The following is a 22,997-nucleotide window of genomic DNA, read 5'->3' as shown; positions in this document are numbered from 1 at the left end:
TTTGCTCCTTCAGCAATCCTCTAGCCGTTAGGTGGCTCTAGACCTACCAAACTGATCTGAAACACTTCTCGCTGAAATAAACAGCCATTCTGAGACGGGTGCAGTTCTTCCCATTGTTGATGAAACTGAACTCAATGTGTATAACTGTACTCCATGCTTTGGTGATTTAACTTTTACGCGGTTGAATGACTCAATTATATTTAAAAAATAGGATGTACACAGACTAATGAAAGAAGCTTGGTGAGGGAATTTCAATGGAGGCAATATAAAGAAGAAAATGGGGAGCACTGTGCATAGCCTATGTTCCAACATTACAGTGCTGAAAGCATTTTAAAAGCATTTTTTATATTTAATCATTTTCCCTGTGCGTGGATTAGATCTCAATAAGGATTCCCTTTTAGTATCGTGAATTTTTGCAACTTTCAGTTTCCCTAATGTAGTTGTATTACTTACCACTTCCCTGTTCTAAATGGAAGAAAAAATACATTTTAAAGGAACGCATCAGGTGTTGCTGGCAGCAGAACCATACATGCCTTTATTTTAATAATAATATTCCTTGCAATTGATATAGCGCCTCAACATGTCTTCGAGAGTCTCAAAACGCTTCATAGAATATATTGTAAAGTGAATTGACTGTATAATAATAATAATAATCCTTGCATTTGATATAGCGCTTTTCACGTTGGGAGGACGTCCCAAAGCGTTTCACAGAACACACTGTAAAGTGAATTGACTGTATATTTTGTGGGAGAAATGTGACAGCCAATTGCGCACAAACAGTTGTGAATTGAGTGATGAGTTTTTGTTAGAAGCAATTATTACCCCCTGAAAATCGATCCGCCAATTGACTAACATCTGGGTTCCTACTTTCGGCTAGGTAAACAAAGGCATGTGGAGTAAGGAAACTTGCCCTACGATTTTTCACCCTGTCGGGAATTGAACCCAGGCCACTCACTTGCGAGGCGAGTGCTCTAACACTGAGCTGCGGACTCCTTAAATAGCATCTAATTTTTTTGCTTTTTAAATATAAAGATTACATTAACCTTTTTCGAAATTAATTGTTCCACCAAATTTCTCAATTGGTGAAGATATCTATGGCTTCCGTTTTAAGTCCAAGGAACATCAGAGATTTTCAAAGTCCCATTTTGTTTACAGAAAGAAAGCCTTATTTGTTGGTCACTCTCTGTTCCTCAATCTTCCTTTAAAGTATTTTCAGTGCAGTTTTTTTTTAAAGTGCCTCAATTTTCTATCCTGTTCGGAATCTTACTTCAATTCCTTCCTAACAAAGTGTATGTTAAGCTTTAAATCGCAAATGGTCTTGAAAAGTAAACCAATTTAAAACCTTTGCTTTGGTCAACCTACTGTATGACAAACACATTATACTTAAGAATCTCTAAATCAAGCTACTTAGCATTCTTTATAACCTATGTGACGCAGTCTGGCGTGAAGGGTGCTATATAAATGCAAGTTGTTGTTGTATACAATTTCTAATTGTCTACATTGCTATGGAGTATGGGCACAGGTTGGCAATAACCAGAGTATAGGGTACTGCTGGAGTGTAACCAGCTAAGGCCCTGCAGCTTGACATTGCCATTGTATGCAAGCTACCCACGGTTTGTCCATCTATTGAGATAGCTGGACCAAACTAACCATTAGGGCTTTGTCTTGCAATGTTAGCCAAGCTGAGTCGGAAGAGTCGCAGCTCGAATAACTAATCCGTTCCTCCAAATCCTGCTGATGAGCCAGGCTGGCTGGTCTGTCATCATCATTGCCTTGGAGAAGTACAGATCTGCCTATCTCAAGGAACTGGACAATCAAGACTACCACAGTGGAACAACTCAAATTCCTGTATTCCATCATTACCAGGCATGTCACCTTGGAGACTCCACGTACCATCTCCTTTCCCCAAAGAAGTTAGACATTGCACCAATACTTCTAAATGTAATTGTGAAAAGGTGATATTCATTTTATTAGAGTTAAATATGTAAAGACCTCTTCAAGAAATAGACTATTTCATAGGTATCTTTGTTTTTAAAGTTTATGTTTTTGTGCATAATCATGCCGTAGTTGTGGTATTTATTGTGCTTATACATCCCCAGGCGAGAAGAACAAGATGTAAAAAACGTTTGTGAATCCAGGAAGAGACGCCTGAAAGAGCTAAAGGCCAGTCGAACAGACAGGCTGGAACGCTTTGGAGAGAACGTGCCTTCATTGCTCAATGCAATAGAGGAAGCACATAAGGGTGGCCGTTTCCGTAAGAAACCAGTTGGCCCTTTAGGTAAATCTGATTAGGTTACTGTACAATTTATTCTTTTATTCCTAAGATTCTTGTAAAATAAATGCTAGTAACATAGTTTGAGAATTATGAAGTGCTGCCAGTCATTAAGACAGACATTTCTTTTAATCTTTAGGTGCTTGCTTCAGACTGAAATATCCGGAATTCGGTTTAGCAGTTGAAAGTTGTTTGAAGGGACTGTTGCTTTCATTTTGCTGCGATAATTTCAGAGATGAACAGGTTTTGCAGTCTTTGATGTCTCGAAACTTCAGGACTGGAAGAAGACCCCAAATTAATGTGTGCGAGTTTCAGAATGATGTGTACGATGTAAGGGGCAAGTAAGTTTTCAAACACTCAACTGTTTCAAAGATGTTAGAACATAAAAAAGTTACAATTTATAAGGAGGAATCAGTAGCTAAATAGATCTGTAAATAGGAGATATAATTTGAATTTGTCGATTTTTAAAAGCGAAGATATGTTGATGAGTTTGAATTATGCTTGCTTTATATGAGATTTAATTGTATATTGCAGTTGAAAATGACATTTGGGGTGCCTTGTACAATAGTGATAGTAATAGTAATTATTAGTAGTTAATTAGATGCCTGTACCTTGCAGTGCATTAATGCTGCAATTCTATTTTGATTCTATATTGCATTGTCTTTGTTAATGAAGAGATAACAGCATATTACTATAGCTTCTCGTACACAAAAGTACATCTAGTACTTGATCCAGTAATACCTGATTATGTTTTAAGATCCCCTGTCAACAAGTGACAACATTAAGATAACCATTAACTCTCCCTTCTCTTTGAAGAGGTGTTTATCATCCAGATTTCCCAACAATTCTTGATGCCATAGAAATAGATAATGCAGTGGTGGCAAACTGTTTGATTGATATGCGAGGAATAGAAAGAGTCCTGTTAATCAAAGTAAGTAGTTGTTTTACATTTATCTTAAGCTGGTGGTTGTCAAACAATGTCTTTTGAGTATTTACTTTCTTTCCCTATTATCGTAGATACGTAGGAGAACAACAACAACAAGACTACATTTGTATAGCGCCTTTCACGTCGGGAGGACGTCTCAAGGTGCTGATACAAAATAAAAGTAGTGATTAATTGTATGTTACAACTGTATTTTTAATGGTGAATTGAAATAGGTTTGGATTGAGTGCAATGCACTTTTATTTAAAAAATGTGCTACATGTTACTTGATTGCTATAGTCCCTTTGATAAAAAAAAGTTCTTTTAATCGCATGGATATTTGACATGCACAGGAATCCAGCATCATGCTTAAGACTATCCAAACCAAACTGAAATGGAACATATGCTTGGAAATGTGGTACACCCTCTCTCCCTGCGGACACCTTACTCACGTAATCCCCAAAAGTGTTAAGTGTAGGTTGGTGTGAGCCAAGACTTGGGGACCCCAGAATGCTCATTGGGGTACTGATGGAGTTTGATCAGCTAAAACTGTTATTTTTAAACTCATGTTGGTTAGTGTTGCTCTTAAGAATAAGGCCTGGATTAACACATATTATGTTTCTGTTTTAAATTTTCTATGTTCTCTCTTAATAATAATAATCCTTGCATTTGATATAGCGCTTTTCACGTCTTCTAGACGTCCCAAAGCACTTCGCAGAATATACTGTAAAGTGAATTGACTGTATATTTGTGGGCGAACGCGGCAGCCAATTGCGCACAGCAATGTCCCACAAACAGTCATGGATTGAAAATGACCAATTTATTATTGTTTTGTTTTTTTCGAGGGATTATTATTCTATTATTAGCCATTAGACCAAATGTATGTGAAATTCTGAGAGGTATTTTTTATTTTCATACAAACTAATTCTGTTATGTCTGCAATAATAAGGTATGAAAACCAAATATGTGTAAAATTAATTTTCCTTTGTAGGACAACAGCACAGCGCGTAAAGTTATGCAGCAACAAAAGGCACCTAAGAACTGCAGAGAAGCTTTTACAGAAGCAGGTGACCAGGTCTTTACAAACCGCTACTACTCCTCAGAAATGGATAGAGCAAGATACCTGGGTAGTGATGTAGAAACAGAAATCAGGTTTGTACATTTGTACATTTCTTCATTGAATGTGATTGTATCAAAACATCTCAAAGGAATAGATCACGGCTTTCAAAGTGGTCCGTGGGGGAGCACGAGATGGTTTAAGGGGGGCCGGGGTGCACAAGGCAGCAACTGGAACAAACCTTTTATAGTTCTAATATGTTATGTATTGCTGTCAGTGATTCACCATGCAATAGTTTTCACGTTAAAGGCTTGGACGTCATAGACGAGGAGTGATTTGCCAACCGTGCTGTATAAATAGGTCCTCAGACAGCATGAATCCCGCATGAATAATATTGACTTGTTTTTTATGCAAATCATTCAAACTGTTACCTTTGGGTTTCATTCACTGTTACTTGTAGTGATCTACCCGATCATTGTATTGAGGTCTTCTCCAAAATCTGTGTTTCTCAAGCAGCAAATTAACTATTTTTATTCTAATTGGTGTTGTGATAAGTATAATTGCATATCATGATAACCTCAAACACCCAATAAGGGTTCAATGCCAACTTGGATCTAGTGTGTACCCTGATTTTGTTTGACATTCATTCCTACTGTTGGTCTGACTGTCAGTATAAATGAAGGCACTACCTACCTGAATTAATTTATATGAAATTAGACTAAATCCCCATCTAACCGAACTGATAGGGCGGAGATCCAGTCTGGCAAACCGAATTTTCCAGCTAATTACTAATCCTAATCTCTAACATTTAAAGTAAATAAAAATAAATCCTCCCTAACGTTTCAGATGAATAAGAAGGAGCTTTGAATGAATGAAATAAAATATCCAAAAAACAAAAAAACAATAGTTCTGTATTTGCCACTGATGTGATGCAGCTCTTTTGATGCCTTTGCCTTAACCAATCAGTGTCAAGATCTGGGATGGCTGGAGTTTGAAAACGTGGGGTGGACTTGAATCACAGATTTTTTTTCAGAGCTGTCCAACTAATTTTGAATTCCCGGATATTTGGGGTCCCGATAGCCGGGGGTTTACTGTGTAATAATCCTTGCATTGATATAGTGTTTTGACTTTGTTGAAATGTCCTAAACAGGATTTTACTGTAGACTGTAAATAGCTGTATTTGAAGGCAGATATGGCAGCCAATTTGTGTGCAGCAATGCCCTGGGGTGAATAGCCAATTTTATTTGGGGGATTTTTAGCTAGTACACTGGGAGACTTACTATTTTCAAATAGTACCAATGGTATCTTTAATGACTGCCTAAAAATTAGCTTGCTGTTATACTTAATCCTTTAACTGAGCTCAGTTGTCCCACTCTTCTGTCAGGTGTCTTTCTGGATATTCAATGCAACCCTACCCTCTCTTTTATCAAACCTATGAAAAGTGCTTATATCAAACATGGCAAATACAGCTACAACAAGTGCACCTTGTCTCTGAGCAACAAAGGAATCAGTTTATTAACTATTAACTCCAGAGCTTTCCCACCATTCGGAATATTGTTGCACACTCCCCAAATTTTAAGAATATTGTTCATGCAGAAGCTGCTGCTTAAGTACATAGTATCAATTTTGAAAGATTTGGGTTTAGTAACTGCAAAAGAACAGCTTTTTCACTATTTGTTACAGGGTAGGAGTCAGTGATGATTCAGCCCGTTGATGGCTATCTACAGTGAAAAGGGTACTTTGAGAGTGAGAGTCAGTATTCATCTTCTTTTGAAGAAGTTCAGATTTTTGGATATATATTCTTGACTAACTAAAGCCAATATAAATCCAGAATGGAACATGGGACTTGGTTATGATGCATTTGCAGTTACTTGACCTGATGCCTGTATTACAGAAATGTTGATAGACTGTAGGTGTTCTCTGGGCACAGCTATCAACAACAACACCACTCTGTATTTATATAGTGCCCTTTACGCTGGATAGTGTACCAGAGTGCTTGCCTTATAAATAATAATAAGATGACACAGTTATCGCACTTTCAACAGCGATTGCAGAGCTCTGCCTTTAACATTATTAAAGAGTTCTAGCTATTTGTCAACAATTTAAAAAGAAATAAGAGGCAGGTAAAGGCTGTAGCTTACATCATTCATGTGCTTCAGAAGCAATCATTCAGGGGCAGAATTACCACTAGGAGTCATCACTATGTTAATTGCTGAAAGAATTAATTATAGAAGAAAGTTACTGTGCTTGGCATATATTTTCTTTTCAAAAATGCGGATTGTCCATGTCTAAGGTTCTCTGTTTTACAGACAGCTGGAAATTGAAATCAATAACAAGGTGGCACAATTATCACACTTTCAACAGCGATTGCAATCAATAGAGGAAGAAATCAGGCTGAATGAGGTCCAGTTGAAAAAGAAACAGATCCAAAGAAGGCAAATCCAGGTCAGAAGTTTAAAAAAAGCACTACATTTGATTCTAGTAACTCCCTGCTGTCCAATTTTCTTTATAGAGAATTAATAATCCTTGCATTTGTTCACACTGGGTAGCATGGACAAATGAAAATGTGTGCCTTTCACATGACGACATCTCATAGTGCTTCACAGCTGTTACACTGTAAAGTGTAGAGACTGTGTATTTTGTAGGTGACCCTTCACTGATCCTGAATATGTTTTTGGCTCCCCTCTCTCTACTCTGAATACAGGCATCAGTTGCTTTCCAATACCTTGCCCAAGTATATATAATTCAGGCCACTCATTCACATGAGTACCTCCAGCAAAGTTCTGAAGCAGATGGTAGTGCCCTTATGCACTTCAGTGCGTTAACTCAGAAGAACTGCAAGTCAAAACTGCCAGTTTGTACAGCAAAATTGGTAACTGAGTAGTTTCAACATTACTCAGTACCCAGTTTATTTGTTTAAATGTTTAGTCAGTTTTTATAGAAATGACAGAGTAAAGGCACTAACTACAAAGAGTTCCTCAAGAAAGAAACCCAATTCCGCACTAAACAATTTACAGTTATTTAGTACCTTTCATCTCAAGACACCTCAAAGCTTTTACTATACTCCTGTAGTACTAATGTTAATATATATTTTGAATTATTTCAGGAAAACATTACAAAACACAATTTAGAAATTGCAGATTTAGAGAATGTGGAGGAACTGCAGTCAGTAGACATCTCAACACTGGTAAGTGCGTTGACCGTTTTTGTTCATATTTAATTGAAAATCTGGGCATATACACTGTCTATTTTAGGTCTGCTGTAAACAGAAATGGTTGAAATGTTCTAGCTTTTTCTGGATCATGTTGTGAGTTTTCATAGACATGAAACATATTAATCTTACAATTTAGGATTGTAATTTTTTTTAATCCTAGGAAGAAGAAGCCCAAGATATCTGGCGCAGAATCGAGTCTGGCAAGGGTAAATTGGAGAAGGCCAAGGAAGACATGGATGTGCACAGAAAAATCTTGGATGAGGCTGAACAAAACTATAAAGAGATAAAAGAGAAAATAAGTTTGATAGCTGAAGAAGCTGATCCAATAAAGGTGCACATTAATGGTGAAATGTTTTCCAAGGTTTCCTAATTTTGTTTATAAAGTTAAACAAAACGCCTACATTTCCTCTCAACAGGAAGAACTGAGTTCGATTGACACGGAGATTGTAAAGGACAAACACCTTTGGAGGCATTATGAGAACAAGAAAAAGGAGCACTTGTACGGTATAGATAAATTGAAGGAAGATCTGACTACTAAGGAAAAAGTTTTAGAGGTACACAAATTTACAAAATTGTATTTGTTATATTAGAACTACAGGTATAGTGTTAGTGAAAATTTCAATCTCTGCCTCCCTTCCTCTCGTTCTCTCCCTCTCAGTTTCGGACTGGTCACGTGTTCAGAAAACAGTTATCTCATTAAGCAGTTGTATTTCTTAAATCACTTGAGGTCCAGAAAGTGATGATGACTAAATAGTTTATCTCTTACAATATGGTACAATTTACATTTATATAATACCTTCCACGTCGAAAGGACATCCCAAAGTACTTGACGATTCTGGTTGGACACTGAACTGAGCTTAGGAGCTGAGGGGGTTAAGGTGGGGAAAGGTGACTGAAAGTGGTCCAAGAAGTATGTTTTGAGACATACTTTGAAAGAGTGGAGGAAGGGAGCAAGAGGGGAGGAAGTGGAAATAAATTTCTGGAAAACGGGCTGAAAGTATTCCAGTGGCTGAAAGGCTGCCTGCTAATGGAGGGGCGAATAGGGCCAGTGTCGGCTGCGCAAAGGGAACGATGGAGTTGGTATGGGTGAAGGAGGTTGCAGAGGTAGGGTGGGTTGAGTCCATGGAGGATTTTACAGGAAGAAGGATCTTGAACTCTTATCTGTTGGAGCCATAGAGCCGAGCAGGTCTATTAGGCTAATGGAGCCTGGCGTGGGAGAGGACAAGGGCAGCAGAGTTTGGGATAGTCTGCAGCCTGTTCATGGAAGAGCTGACAAGCAGAAAGTTGGCATAGTCGAGCCTGGATGTAATAAAGGTGTAGATGATTGTCTTGGCAGCCCAAGGGCAGTAAAACTAAGTTATGGAGGTGAGGAAAAGCTGAGCACAGATATGGATTTGAATGACAGTTGGGGGTTAAAACAAGACATTGAGCTTCTGGACTGGCTGTGCAAGGTGGAGTGCAATGATGGAATGCCTTCACTGGTTCCTTATGATTTTGATTGTTGTAGGAAAATACTTCTAAAGCCAGTCAGATCTGCAAAGAACGGTTGGAAGTCACCAAAACCCCAAAGAGCATCGATTTGGAGATCAATCATTTGAGAGAAAGGATCAACACCGAACAGAAACTTCATGGAAACAGGGAGGAAATTATAAGGTATTCCTGTTTCATATAAAAGCAGATTGCTATTTTATGAAGTTGTAACATCTTTTCAAACATTTCAAACTCTAAACGGACATAAAACTTCACGTAAGCAAGCTTTAGTCTCCTATGAACTGGAACTGTGTCTGCAGAGGCAACTTGTAGATTTGCTGACAGGATTTATCTTTGTAGGTTTACACAAAAGGTTTTCCAGAGATCGCTGTAGCTAAACCTTGCTGTTTGTCAATTCTGATTAAGAGGAAGAATTTACTGAATACACACTGAATCCCCATCTCCTACCTTCCACGTAAGAATGATGTTTCCCTTGTGGAATGGGTGTTCTCAGATAAGATACGTTCATTGAATTCTGATGAGAATTCAACTGCAAGCATGTTATCAGCTCCAGGCCAGGCCATCGGGGAAAGGTAGTGAACTAGCGATAAATTTCCTCAGAGAGATAATCAAAGGCATGTCAAGCTAAACCACAGTCAGATACTAAGTAGCTAGTCACCAACTGGAATACATTGGCTGCCTTGGTCAGGAAATGCTTTGTTAGAGGAGACCCAAGAGGGTGACAATATCTGAAAAACTGGAACAAAAGAATACTTTATACAGATTCTATTGACCCTAATGTGTAAACTTTTCCTATTCCTCCTTATTTAAGATCATTGCTCAGATTTATCGAAATTAAATTAATACAATTTTTATTTTAAATTACAGAACTCACAAATACTTTAAAATCTAAAATGTGGAATATACAAATAATAATGGGACATTCTTGATCAATTAGTCACACATCCATAAAGATTCAGGCAAGACAAATAATTAGGCAAAATGCTGAACGTGATGGGAAAAGGCTATTCAGCCATCATATTGAATCCATTGACAACAACCTGAATTTATGTAGCACCTTATAAGTGGAAGTTGTTTTTTCTTCGTGTCTCTCACATGCCTAATCAACAACAAACATCTGTGTTCTCAGGCTGCATTCTTAATCCTTCAGATGTTATTATCTCCTCTGATCTGAAATGGAGCTCACTGTATTGCTAATCTCAGTCTAGTTTCCAATTTCTTTTTTTGTTGCGCCCTTTTCCTTTGAAGACTTTACAGTTGCTCCTAAAACCTGGGGAATCTAATTTAGCACCTCTTGTATATTCTGATATCACAATGTTTTAGGACTGCATTATACCAAATCCACAGTCGCACAGTCATTACATTTTACGCTAAAATTTTCGACAATGTGTTATTGTTCTATAAGATGGATAAGTATATTTTGTGCACTTTACAATTTGTTCAAATTAAATTATGTTTTTGTGTATATTTGAGTATCAGTTGTAATGGATTTCCTTTTTAACTTAATAAAGCAGTATTTACATTGTTTTCAAATAGGCAATACTTTGAAGTTTTGGAAACATACAAAAGGGTAAAAGGCCAGATCAAGAGCCTGAAGAAGTTTATGCGGCTGCTAACTAAAATAATGGAAGGTAGACACAGAGCATATAAAATATTCAGAAGGTAAGTGACTTAAGGAATTTAGTACCAGTGTGAATGTTATTTGATTATATTTTAAATGTTTTTACCTAATACTAGGTATTTGTGAAACATCTTTTATTTATTCCGCTGCTGCAATAAGTTGACCAGCCATAAATGAGATGTTATTTCAGACAGGCGGTGTTTCTCGGATGTTGTATTTTAAAACCTTTATCTCTGTCATTGATTTGCCGACACGTTTTAATCGATAATGGGAACATATGAGCATTTTCCATCTTTAGATGACTTGACAATAAGTTTCCATGTTCCCTCCACAGAACATGTACAACTTGGTCTTTCGTGGACTCCATCCAATCCACGTGGCTTGGGGAGGCAGCCATAAAATGAGCCATTCATAGTTTCAGTATGCAGGCTGTACGTTTGGCTTAATCTTTGAGACGAGCATGTGCAACTACCAAGATTAACTATGTAGCTGCACTAACTGATTGATTACACTGATTTTACTGCTCCCTTGACATGGGCTGCGCTTACGAAGTTGATCATTTGCTTTGCAGGTTGATTTTTTTTAATGTGGACTGAGTTCACGCTTTGGAAGATAATAGAATTAGAGGAAGCTTTAAAACCACAATATCTATATTTCAAAAGAAAAGTATGAATCAAAAGAAATGCTGCCTGACTGAAAGAAGTGTCTTATTTATAGCAGGTACCTTATTACAGCAGTGCTGTAAAAGCTCCAGGTTAATTGAATTGGACATTAATGATTTCAATCATCTTAACTAAACATTCCGAGATGCAATCTGTATAAAGGGCAGTCGGTAATCGCAAGTTGTAACTATGAACAGTTTATCTCATCTGATATCTTAGTTGCATAGAACTATTATAACTACTTGCTATAGTGATATTTTGTAAAATCTCATTAAAAAAGGATCCTGGTACTGTAGTTTGAACATTATCCTTGAACTGGCTTTCATCTATATTTTGGTATATTTGCAGAGTCAAAGTGGAAAGATGCACTACAGCGCTTTGAGAACACGAGAAACCTGTTATACTTTATTTTACAAGAGTTTAGTTTGCAATGTGATTGCTTTATGTAACCAACAGGAATTTTTATTAATTCCTCACTTGACAATTTTGGAATTACAGCCTTTGCCTCTTCTAGTTATAACGCCTTAATGACTACTTGGTGGAGTCCTGTAGCTCAGTGGTTAGAGCACTCGCCTCACAAGTGAGAGACCTGGGTTTGATTCCTGACAGGGCGAAACCTTGGGCAACTTTCCTTACTCCACACGCCTAAAAGTAAGCCCTCAAGAAAAAAATAATAATTTGGTCACTCAATCCACGACTATTTGTGGGACACAACTATGCGCAATTGGCTGCCGCATTTCGCCCACAAATGCACAAATATACTTTACAGTATATGCTGTGAAGCGCTTTGAGACATCTAGAAGATGTGAACAGCGCTATATCAAATGCAAGGATTATTATTATGATTATTATTATCTACCAGACACTAAAAATAGCAGCAAGGCTCTTAAAGAATGTACATAGGAGTCTTTGTCTTCATTTCCAGAAGAATAGAGTACAAATCCAAACATTGGTTAGTCATTTGTACAGTGCAGTTTTGGTCGCTATACCACAGGAAGTATAGGGATGCTGTGTAGATGTGCAAGGATGCTATTATGGGTGAGTGAATACAGCCATCAAGAAAGGATTTGAAAAGGTGGTTGATAATATACTGTTTCCACTTGTTGGTGAGTTCAAAATGAAGGGGCATATATAGTAGCTGATCTAAAAGAAAGTTTAGCAGCATCTTCTTCACATAGAGGGTGGTGTGAACGTGGAACTCCCTGCTCAGTACGTAACAGTAAATGGAATAAAATCCCTTTTATAGTAGGAAAGAAAAAACGGCAAATTCCCTGTGGAAATGCATGAGAAAGATAATTAGGAAGTCCTTTCAAATGGACATTAAGGATTGTTTTACGAGGCAATTACTATAGATGTATGTCTAGTGAAATAAGATATTCAAGGATATGGCGAGGGGGAAATGTTAGATAGTTGTGTTTGAAATCAATCAATATAGAACAGATTTCTCAAACCTCATGTCTTCTGTCCTAAAATGTACTTTTGTCCCAAGGTGAAAAAGTGGGGACTTGAAATTGGAAAAATAGAGTTGATATGATATGTCAAGTTTGCTGGGTCAAATACCCTACTGTTGTTCCCTTTTAGTGAGTCCCCATTATCACTCTGCTCCTGGTCTGGCCTCCCTTTGGTTGGTGGGATTCAATGAGTGTTGTTTACCTTACCATGTTTGTTAATTTGGTAAGTGTTCACTTTTGAACAGATATAAGTGCTTCTTGAAGAATGATTGAATGTCTATGTGTAAAACCTGCTGTATTTTTGTAAAAGTTTATATCCATTTTACTTTCTTTTTCTGTTTGATGTAAATAGGTACATTTCTCTTCGCTGCAAGTATTACTTTAACACGATGCTCTCTCAGCGAGGTTACCATGGAAAAATGAACTTCGACCATAAAAATGAAACCCTTTCAATTGCAGTGAGTTGTTTACTTTAAGGCTCATATTCTTTTTCAATTAATCGGGAGAAGAAACTGGTGAAAGTAATGTGGAAGTCTCACATTCAGAAATATTTCAGTTAAATATGCCTTAGCCTCGATTAATGATGCGATGCAGGTGGCCATGGCTAATAGGAACTGGAGCACCAGGGCAGGCGTCGAGAGTGTACTGATTAGGTGAGAAAGGATTTGTGAGAAATTTCGCCAGCTTTGTGAAATGTAGCATCTGAGCTTTAGCTTTTGAAGAAAACTTTGAACTTTGTTGAAATAGATGGCTTCAAGACAGTAAATGGTATCAATTCATACATGATGCAATTAATTTGTGCTGATGGGTTTTGATCAGCTGTTTTGAGACTGAACCTTATTTTGTTCACAAATTGTCTATTCAGGAAAATAAGTACTTGCTTAGTGTTTTGAACTGAAACTGTTAATGTGAGAATCTTTAACAAACCATTCTACAGAATAACCAGGAAATGAAAATAGAGTGTTTTAGCTTTCATCAGTCCTACAAACATTGTGCTGCCCAAAACAACTATTTTACAGTTAAACGTCAGTTCAGCATTAACTCTTTCTTTGTAGTAAGAGGGAAAGGACAGATCCGATGTCATTGTGTTGAAATCACCTTCAGTTGCAAAGAACTCTGATTAACATTAATACTTTTTTCATTCTTTTCACTACAGATAATTTAGTTGAATTGTGACTGCTGATAGCATTTACCATTAGTGAGTTTCTAAAACAGTTTAAGTAACCCATTTACATTAGACAGCAGAGTAAGATTATATGAAATGTACATTTTTCGTAAATCGTGTCAAATAATTTGTTGCTAATACATTGTTACAAATCAAAGATGTGCTGAAATCCTTACATGCTATCTGCATCAACGTACCATTTCCCTTTCCCATTGAAAACAAAGCATTGGTACATTCAAAGAGAAACAACAAACAAACAACAAAATTATATTTGTGAAAAGGATGTAATAAGTGTTAATCAGTAAGTATTGTGTTTTCCGGGGGATTTTTTTTGTGTACCTTGCTTATCCGTTCACTCCCTGGCATCTCCCTAACTCTCCGAACTCCCCTATCCACCACCCGGCACCTCCGCTCGACTGGCACGTGCCTCCTGCTCGTCCTTCGCACCCTCCGCTCCACCATCAGAGGTCATGCTTTCAGCCACTACACCTCCAAAACTCGGAACACTCTCCCTCAATCCCTCCGCCTTGCCCCCTCTCTCTCCTCTTTCAAGTCCCGCCTGAAAACTTTCCTCTTCAATCGTGCTTACGGCCACCTCCTGGCTCGGAGTCGGGCTCCACCACTGTTAAGCGCTCTGAGATGCTACCTTGAGTGGAGGGCGCAAATTGTTGGTAAAGAGAAAGATTCATGGTGCCATTCTTTTCAGAAACAGGAACTAGGTTAGAAACAATGACCCATTTGGAATGATTGAAAATTACAAAAAGGAAAAGTATGATCCTTATCTCATCCCAGTAACTTGGATTCCAGTAAAGTCAATCAAGTACAATGCCAACTTTGTGTGCGTGTGTGTGTGGTTCATATTATTGGAAATTTCTGAAATCTCTGTTTATTGTAGGTACAGCCTGGAGAGGGGGACAAGGCAGCACTGAGTGACATGCGATCCCTTTCTGGAGGTGAACGATCATTCTCAACTGTGTGCTTCATCCTTTCCCTGTGGGATACAATGGAGTCTCCTTTCAGATGCCTGGATGAATTTGATGTGTATATGGTATGCTTATGGCTCATTTAAATTCTTTTTCCAGTTTATTGATACAGAACACCTAATCGCAACTCGTAGTTTTAACTGCCATTTTCAAAACCTCTGTATGTTGGAGCAATCTGGCTAAGTTGGTAGGACTCTTGAGCACAGGACATTGAGCACAGTCTAGTGTAACAGTCTGGTGAAGTGCTGGGAGAATAGTGCAATGTCCTGATTGATTTTTCATAATAAATCACCTCTGTTCAGTAACCACCTGTCTAATGCAACCAGTGGCCACTCTATTTTAGCCATATTGGTGTAAAGACACCTTTTCAGTAACCAGTTCTAAGTGAATTTAAGTGCACCTACTGGTAATACATTATTTCCATGGGCCCGTGTGTAGACTCCCACTGGATTCCTGGCGAATTTACCTACGCTGCGTTGAGCAGCCCACGTGATCACCACCAGCGTGCAGACTACCACTAGAATGAACCAACGAACCCCTACTGCAAGGCCACCCTTATGTAAAGGCCACTTTGGTCCTGTCTCCTGAGTGGTTGCCAAAACCAGGTTTGACTATAGATGGTGATGGTGCCATTGAAGACTGCAAAAGATTAGTCACAAAGATTCTGGGGAAACTGATTTTTTGTTAAATTCGGTTTATGTGGTTCACTTCCATGCTTCCGCACATAATGAATTCCAGATGTTTTGTATGCTGTGATGACACAGGATTCTCCACCTTTGGTTGTTGGAATGAAAGTAAAAGTGGAAAGGCAGTTTTCTGTGATTCCTACACATCCTCTTGGTTTGTGAATTGTGTATGTGTATACAGTAGAAAATCTCAGACTAACCATTCATTATGTAATTCACCTCTGCATTTGATGTTCAGTTAACTCACAACCTCTTAGCTAGTTAATTATTTATCATTTTAGTAACCTGTATTCTATTTTAAACAGGTTTCCTTGGTGAGTGAGAAATAATCACAATCAGTTCTGTATTAAATGACTTAAGAGATTCCTCTGTTTTGATCTTCTGTTGACATTTCTACTTGCATTCCTGTTAATTGTCAGGACATGGTTAATCGTAGGATTTCAATGGACATGATGCTAAAGGTGGCAAATTCCCAACGTTATCGCCAGTTCATTTTTCTTACTCCACAGAGTATGAGGTATGTCTCCTAAACCCTTTCTTTTTCTGACTAAGTGCATGAAAATTATTTCCTGCTTTCACTTTAAATGCAGTTAAAGCAATGCATATGTTAAACCTAGCCACGGAACCATAGAAATCAACATAATAGGAGGCCATTCAATCATCATTGTTGATGTATCCAGCAAGATGACAGCCTGGCTTGGTTGATTTCACTCTGGTCTCTGAGTCAAATCATTGTGTCAGATCTGAATCAAATCAAATCCCTGACCCCAGCTCGGGTCTGAAATGTTGTACACTGTCCGGCACCTTGGGACGTCCTCCCAACTTGAAAAGAGCTATACAAATGTAATCTTGTTTTTGTTGTGGCTGCAAATACCACAACAGTCAATAGTCAAAGCTGACACTTCAATGCAGCACTAGAGCAGTGCTTTGTGTTAAATCCGTAACCAACATTTTGGATGTAGTTTTAGCAAAGTATGCAGTTGTTCTTGCAAATATCTATCCTTGATCTATGTGTCAATATGTATTGGCACTTTCAGTTTTAAAATCTGATGTACAACAACAACAAGATTTCATTTATAGAGCGCCTTTCATGTCGGGAAGACATCCTAAGGCGCTGGATAGTTGGGTCGGGACCCGAGCAGGGAGGAAATGGTCAGGGTCGGGGGAAGGGAAGGGAGGGAGCGAGGAGGGGGTAGAGAGTCGAGGGGGGAGCTGAAGGCACGGTCAAAAAGAAAGGTCTTGAAGTAGGAAAGGGAGGAGGCGGCGAAGGCACTGGGGGATAGAGTTCTGAATGACCTGCAGCTTGTGGAGGGAGGTGTCGGGAAGGCCGACGAGGAGAGAGTTCCCGTAGTCCAGCCTTGAGGTGATAAAGGCGCGGACCAGTTTCAGCAGCGTGAGGGGTGAGGTAATGCCGCAGTCTGGCGATGTGCCGGATGTACAGTGGCAAGGCCTACTGGTAATGTATATAAGTGCCTGATAGTTATATGCCACTTGCTTTAACTATATCCACTGATGCATACCTTTGCCATATATGTTGTACTGCAGGGATGTGAGTAGTAAGTGATGATTCTGTATTTAATATGTGGAATACTATAATTAACATAAAATACTTGTTTTACAGAAAATAAATGTTTATTTGTTCTTATTTTTGCCGAATGTTATTTTGATCCCTGTATAATTTTAAAATGTTGTATTTCAGCTCTTTGCCTTCAAGTAGCCTCATCAGAATCCTCCGCATGCACGACCCTGAAAGGGGACAAACCACACTGCCCTTCCGTCCGCGAGATCAAGCTGAAGATTCAGATGATTAAACTGCAGTCAGTGCACATGATGTTATGCGTAAAATCAAGAGCCTCCGGGATGCTACCCCACGTGAAGTTGTTGTTCTAAAATATTTCTCTTATATTTGTTAAAATAGTTGTTTTTATATTTCAAGAAATTAACCTTGGATATTCAACACAGGAAAAAATGACGTTACAGCTTTCAGGTTAAAGTATGTCCATGCCACTGTTTATTTGTTTCACATAGTACCACAATTTTGTTAACAGTTCTGGGTTGTTTTTTTCTGCACAATTTCATTGTAGAAGATATTGATGACTTGTCTGATTTATGATATTTGTAAAAGCTGTAACAAACATATGTACTGCACCGAACACTTTTACCAGCATTTTTTTTACATTGCATACAAAAATGGAAAGATCTGGTAAGCTTTATTGTTACCTTTTGTCTGAACAAATAAAGCACTCTCTTGGTGAAGTGGAATCTTTGAAAAGATGTAATTTGTGAGATTAAAATCTTTGATATTAAAAGTTAAGTTATGTTTCAAGTTCTAGTTTTGTGGACTGTTTTTAATATTGTTTTGAATTCAAAGCTCTGGATTACCAATCAAACAATGTATTAACGGGAAGTACATTCTACTGAGTTGTCCCATAGTCCTAAATAAAATAAAAGAATATGCATCCACACTTTTCTCAGTCATCCCTAAATCTTGCTTTGGAGCTACTTGTTATTTAATCCCGGAACACCTGGTGCCACATCAAGCTATATTTGTATAACATTATGAATGGATTGTGGGCATCAAACCATTATTTTAGAGGATTTGCAAAAATATGACTTGCTTCCAGACTACCTCGAACCAGCAGATCTAAAACAGAGTGACAATGGGAGACTGAGACGATACAAAGCTCTGCACACTGTATTTCCCTTGTATAAAATTACAGGACATTCCAGTTGGCTGTCCTATTTAACACAATGGAAAATTAGGAAATAGTAATTTACATGTTGTACTCTGAATATCTATTCTGAAAGAGGAATTGTATACTGCTTTTAACAATTGAGATCACTAATTGATCTGTTTAACATTTTATTGTTAACTTGTAAGTAAAGCAGTGGTACTTTGTTGCTTATTATGTACTATATTTCTTTTCTTGTTTTTATCACATTGTTAAATGATGGTATTTTACTGTGTTAAGACCTGCCAATTGAATTGTACATTTTCCTGTTTGACATAAAATAAAATCGGATTCCCATGAATTATAAACGCTCACTACCATAATGTTTTAATTTGAAAAGCTCTACAAATAGTTTAAAAAGTTACTATCAAATTTCCTTGTAGCTAGTGACAATTTGCAAAATGACTGCTTCAGTTTTTGTAGGAATGATCTAAAATGAGATGCTGGAGGTTCTATATTTCTGGCTATGTGTTTAAAGGTTTGCTGTAAGTAACAGCCCACCTGGTGTGTGCACGTTCTGTTTAGAATTAAAGTGCGAATTTAAAGTAAAACAACGCTGCACTTTTCTGAGGTATTTTTCTCCTACTCTTAAGTTTCTCTCCAACACTTATGATTTTTTTTTATCCCCAGGGTTCAAATAATTGAAGAAATCCCTTGTCACATTTTGTGCAAGTAGATTTGTGTAACCCAGTTTGCTTTCCACTGGAGATTTGATGCTGACTGTTTCAAAATTCCATATCTCAAATCTACCGTGATGTTTAGAGGAAAAAGAAATGGTCTATTATAAACAGTTACATTGACATGGAAATTCAGTTTCATCACCATTATTCAGTAATTGAAACACATTGCAAGCTTCAGTGGAACATGAATAATAATAGCATATTTTAATGCAGCACATTACTGATGCACAGGCCTCTTGAGGAATGAATTTTATATGGTAATGAAATTGCGCACACTTCACTTTTGGCAGTTTTTATATTAATTTAAACTTTTTTTGCATATAACATTCTCATGCACACAAGTGTTTCAAACACAAGAAGCAAGTCCGTTTAAAGGTAGTCCAAGCACTTTTTGTGTGGATGTGTGGATGCAGCTGAAAACCGAATGAAACGTTTTGAATTTTGTGCAGTCCTTGATGCATTACTGACGGCTCATTTCTGAATGTCACATTGCAGGAGTAATACAATGGAAGGATCACTTTTTGCGGCTTCTTTGAATTCATCCAATGTAATCTGGTCATCTTTGTTCTTATCCATCTTACTAAAAATCTTGTCTACTCGTTGCTCTGGCGTCAAACCATCTTCGTTCATTTTCATCATTATGACCGTTCCCACCATTTTATAAATAGCCTTCCAGAAAGAAAGAAGAACATACTGTTTGTGTCTATTAATTCTGTAAAACAAAGTATATTTTCCCTCCTTTAAGTCATTTTCTTGCATTTGGTATACTTCCTTCCACGTCGGGAGGATGTCCCAAGGCGCTTCACAGGATTTGTAGTGAAAGGGGGTGACTATTTGTGGGAAAATGTGGCAGCCAATTTGTGAACAGCAATGTCCCACAATCAGCCATGAAGTGAATGACTAAATTTTATTTACACACAGTGCAGTGGTGGATCACAAGAATGATACCAGACATGAAAGAATATAGGGACGAGAGAAAGCTTGAGACTTGTTGGAGTTGAATAGCTCGAAAGATGATATGGTGACATGGAAAAGGCCTGCTTTTATATTTTTAAGATGCTGGTAAATGTGTTGCTATACATCGTCCAATTTCTACTACAACAACAATGAGGATGCTGTTTTAAAATAATGAGAGGTTTGAAAGGATAAGATGAGGATAATGGTGAAGTGAAATGAAGGAAAGAGGGTGTGAAGGGGCAAGTAGAGGATAAAAATCTTTTGAGGGTTATCAGAATATGGAACAAATTATTAAGGTTGGCTGTTGGATCAGAAGTGTTTAGGCATTTAAAAAGGATTAGATAAACACATGCCGAAGAATGGCATTTGCAGGTACAAGAAAGAGCTTGGAATTAGGATTTTGATAATTGACTTAATTGGAGGAGCAAATCTCAACACTAATACAAATGCGATGAATGTCCACCTTCTGCTATAGACACTTATTACATTTGTGGATTCTGAATTTCCATTCATAAATGTATGCCACGCATCCTGACCTGGCAAGATACTTGTGCCCTAGCAAAAGGCAGGTTGTGTATATATAGAGGAAGATGTATGTGCTGTTGAAACGACTGTTAAAAGTTTTTGTCAGTCAAATGTCTTGACAAGCATAGGTGCCCCTTTACTAGGGTAAAGGATGGAGCCATGTGGGTCGTCAGAAGCTAAAGAACTAATGACCCACCCCAATTACAACTGGAATATAACCAGCTCAGCCTACTATTTACCAGTGGAAAGATGTCAAACGGCCCTGAATGACATCATGTGAGATCATCTTAGGACGCAATCAATTCATCGATTTTGTCTGCTTAACAGTACTGAAGCCACAGTACATTATTGGTCCCTTGTACTCATCATCTAATAGTCTGAAACCTTTTCATGTTTAGGAATTTGTCGATTCCTTTTTATGCCCTTTATCATTCATTGTTCCTGCGCTTGTTTGTTGTAACGCAAACCTGTCTGCATTTTCTATATCTTTAATCAGTCCCTTTTAAAACTATTATCACTTGAATTTTGCACAAGACAAAAACCTATCTGCAATTTTCTATGTCCTTTCTAATTTTAAATACATCATAATTATGAAACATAATTTTATTTGATTGATTTGTTTTTGTTTTTCTATGGTAAATTCATGAAGAATTTGAGATGCAACAATATTTCCAAACAACAAAATAAGTTTAAAACAGTCTTTGGAAAATATATTTAATATGCCAACATTTCTTTTTAAATTCCTCTTAGTATTGTCTTTATTAAAAAAATGAACAACTTAAAAATTTGCACATGGTATGTTTTATGAGTATTTGGCAGCTCATTGCTCTGCGTCAAACCATATTCATTTGTTTTGAAGGAATCTTGGAAAGTTAGATTGGTAGGAAGATGGATAAATAAGCTACTCCAGCCTGCCTGAATCTCATTGTAATTAGTATCACATACTACTATGGAGTCCTGTAGCTCAATGGTTAGAGCACTCGCCTTGCAAGCGAGATACCTGGGTTCAATTCCAGGCAGGGTGAAACCTTGGGCAAGTTTCCTTACTCCACACGCCTAATAATAATCCCTCCAAAACAAAAAACAATAATAAATTGGTCATTTTCAATCCACGACTGTTTGTGGGACACTGTTGTGCGCAATTGGCTGCCGTGTTTCGCCTACAAATATACGGTCAATTCACTTTACAGCGTATTCTGTGAAGCGTTTTGAGACGTCTAGAAAAAGTGAAAAGCGCCATATCAAATGCAAGGATTATTATTAGTATTAGTATGATTGTTTCAACTATTGCATTAAACATTGAACATACTAAATTCAAGGTGTTATTTCTGAACTAAAATATGGGGCTGTACATATTTTGTTTGCAAGTTTGCAATTTGGAGAGTGACTTGATTCAATGTTTTCTTACCTCTATGATCTCCAACATCTCGACTCTTGTGATTTTACCATCACCATCTAAATCGTACATGTTGAAAGCCCAGTTCAGCTTCTGTTCAAAGCTACCTCTTGAAGTAATAGAGAGAGCACAAATAAACTCTCTGAAGTCGATTGTTCCATCGCCATTCTTATCAAAGGTTCTGAAGGCATGTTGAGCAAACTTCGAAGCATCTCCATATGGGAAAAACTGTGAGTTTAAAAAAAAACAATGTTTAAAAACTGCAAAGTTAACACTACATTTCATTTGTTACACAGCACAAATGATGGGAGTAGGACTCCAACCCACTGAAAGAATCAAATGCTTATTTGTCTCCAAGATTTCAGATCATAACCTAATGCTCTGTCTTTAGCACTGCCAACAACAACTTGCACTTAAGTAGCACCCTCCATGCAGGGTAGCGTCTCAGAGCGTCTAACAGCGGCAGGGTCTGACTCCAAGTTGGGGTTGGAGGGAGGTGACCTTAAGCACGGTCGAAAAGGAAGGTTTTCAGGCGGGACTTGAAAAAGGGAAGAGAGGGGGCAAGTGGAGGGATTGAGGGAGAGTGTTCCAGAGTTTCGGGGTATAGTGGTTGAAACTGCGACCTTCAATGGTGGAGCGGAGGGTGCGAGGGACTAGCAGGGGGCCGGAGCCAGTCGAGCGGAGACGCCGGGTGGTGGATTGGGGAGTGAGGAGGTCGGAGAGGTAGGGAGGTGCCAAGGAGTGAAGGGATTTTCCTACAAATTCTGCCACAAATTTTTCATCAATCCCCGGATTAGACAGGCTGTGCCAGAGTTATGCCTTTCATTTCAAATGATTTTTCTCTAACCTCGATTGTGCTTTCAGTTATGTAAAGGGATCGTTCCAGGGAAACATATTAAAATGTAGAAGGGCTTTGTTTTTGTTGATTCCAAACCAAGAGAGTGTTTTTGCTTGCCAGTTGAAGACTGCTCAGGAAGCTACAGGCCTACCATCAACACGAGAAACCTGAAAAAGTTACGTTTTCTCAGTCAATAATTTAATAAAGGCATCCACACAATCCACACAGTCAATGCCCCCCCACCACAAGTGAAATCCTGGATCACCCCTGTATTGGTTCTCCACTTTCATATAATCACCTGCAATAATTTTCTCCATCACTGCCTCTAACTATGTAACTAAACGG

The 22,997-nt window shown here is 38.0% G+C and overlaps 2 protein-coding genes across 7 annotated transcripts in view; one reads left to right on the top strand and one right to left on the bottom strand.

Moving 5' to 3' along the window:
- Window positions 1-18,557, top strand: part of smc6 (structural maintenance of chromosomes 6) — a 46,630-nt gene extending 28,073 nt beyond the window's left edge. For all 6 annotated transcript variants that reach the window (XM_042333036.1, XM_042333035.1, XM_007897051.1 and 3 more), the window contains 14 exons: window positions 2,100-2,278; window positions 2,412-2,613; window positions 3,089-3,203; window positions 4,186-4,346; window positions 6,561-6,696; window positions 7,358-7,438; window positions 7,626-7,796; window positions 7,882-8,019; window positions 8,973-9,118; window positions 10,493-10,618; window positions 13,043-13,148; window positions 14,751-14,903; window positions 15,944-16,041; window positions 17,224-18,557. In XM_042333036.1, coding sequence (XP_042188970.1) covers window positions 2,100-2,278; window positions 2,412-2,613; window positions 3,089-3,203; window positions 4,186-4,346; window positions 6,561-6,696; window positions 7,358-7,438; window positions 7,626-7,796; window positions 7,882-8,019; window positions 8,973-9,118; window positions 10,493-10,618; window positions 13,043-13,148; window positions 14,751-14,903; window positions 15,944-16,041; window positions 17,224-17,335 — 1,924 coding nt within the window. In that variant the 3' untranslated portion in view covers window positions 17,336-18,557. The remainder of the gene's footprint in view (window positions 1-2,099; window positions 2,279-2,411; window positions 2,614-3,088; window positions 3,204-4,185; window positions 4,347-6,560; window positions 6,697-7,357; window positions 7,439-7,625; window positions 7,797-7,881; window positions 8,020-8,972; window positions 9,119-10,492; window positions 10,619-13,042; window positions 13,149-14,750; window positions 14,904-15,943; window positions 16,042-17,223) is intronic.
- Window positions 17,506-22,997, bottom strand: part of vsnl1b (visinin-like 1b) — a 79,469-nt gene continuing 73,977 nt past the window's right edge. Inside the window, exons 3-4 of the mRNA XM_007897053.2 lie at window positions 21,827-22,042; window positions 17,506-19,605 (exon numbers count right to left, since the gene is read on the bottom strand). Of these exons, the coding sequence (XP_007895244.1) occupies window positions 19,408-19,605; window positions 21,827-22,042 (414 nt within the window). The 3' untranslated portion in view covers window positions 17,506-19,407. The remainder of the gene's footprint in view (window positions 19,606-21,826; window positions 22,043-22,997) is intronic.

This window comes from Callorhinchus milii, unplaced genomic scaffold, assembly GCF_018977255.1.
Source record: "Callorhinchus milii isolate IMCB2004 unplaced genomic scaffold, IMCB_Cmil_1.0 Scaffold3, whole genome shotgun sequence".
NCBI classification, from domain to species: Eukaryota; Metazoa; Chordata; class Chondrichthyes; order Chimaeriformes; family Callorhinchidae; genus Callorhinchus; species Callorhinchus milii.
This window is presented reverse-complemented; position numbering and strand designations above follow the sequence as displayed.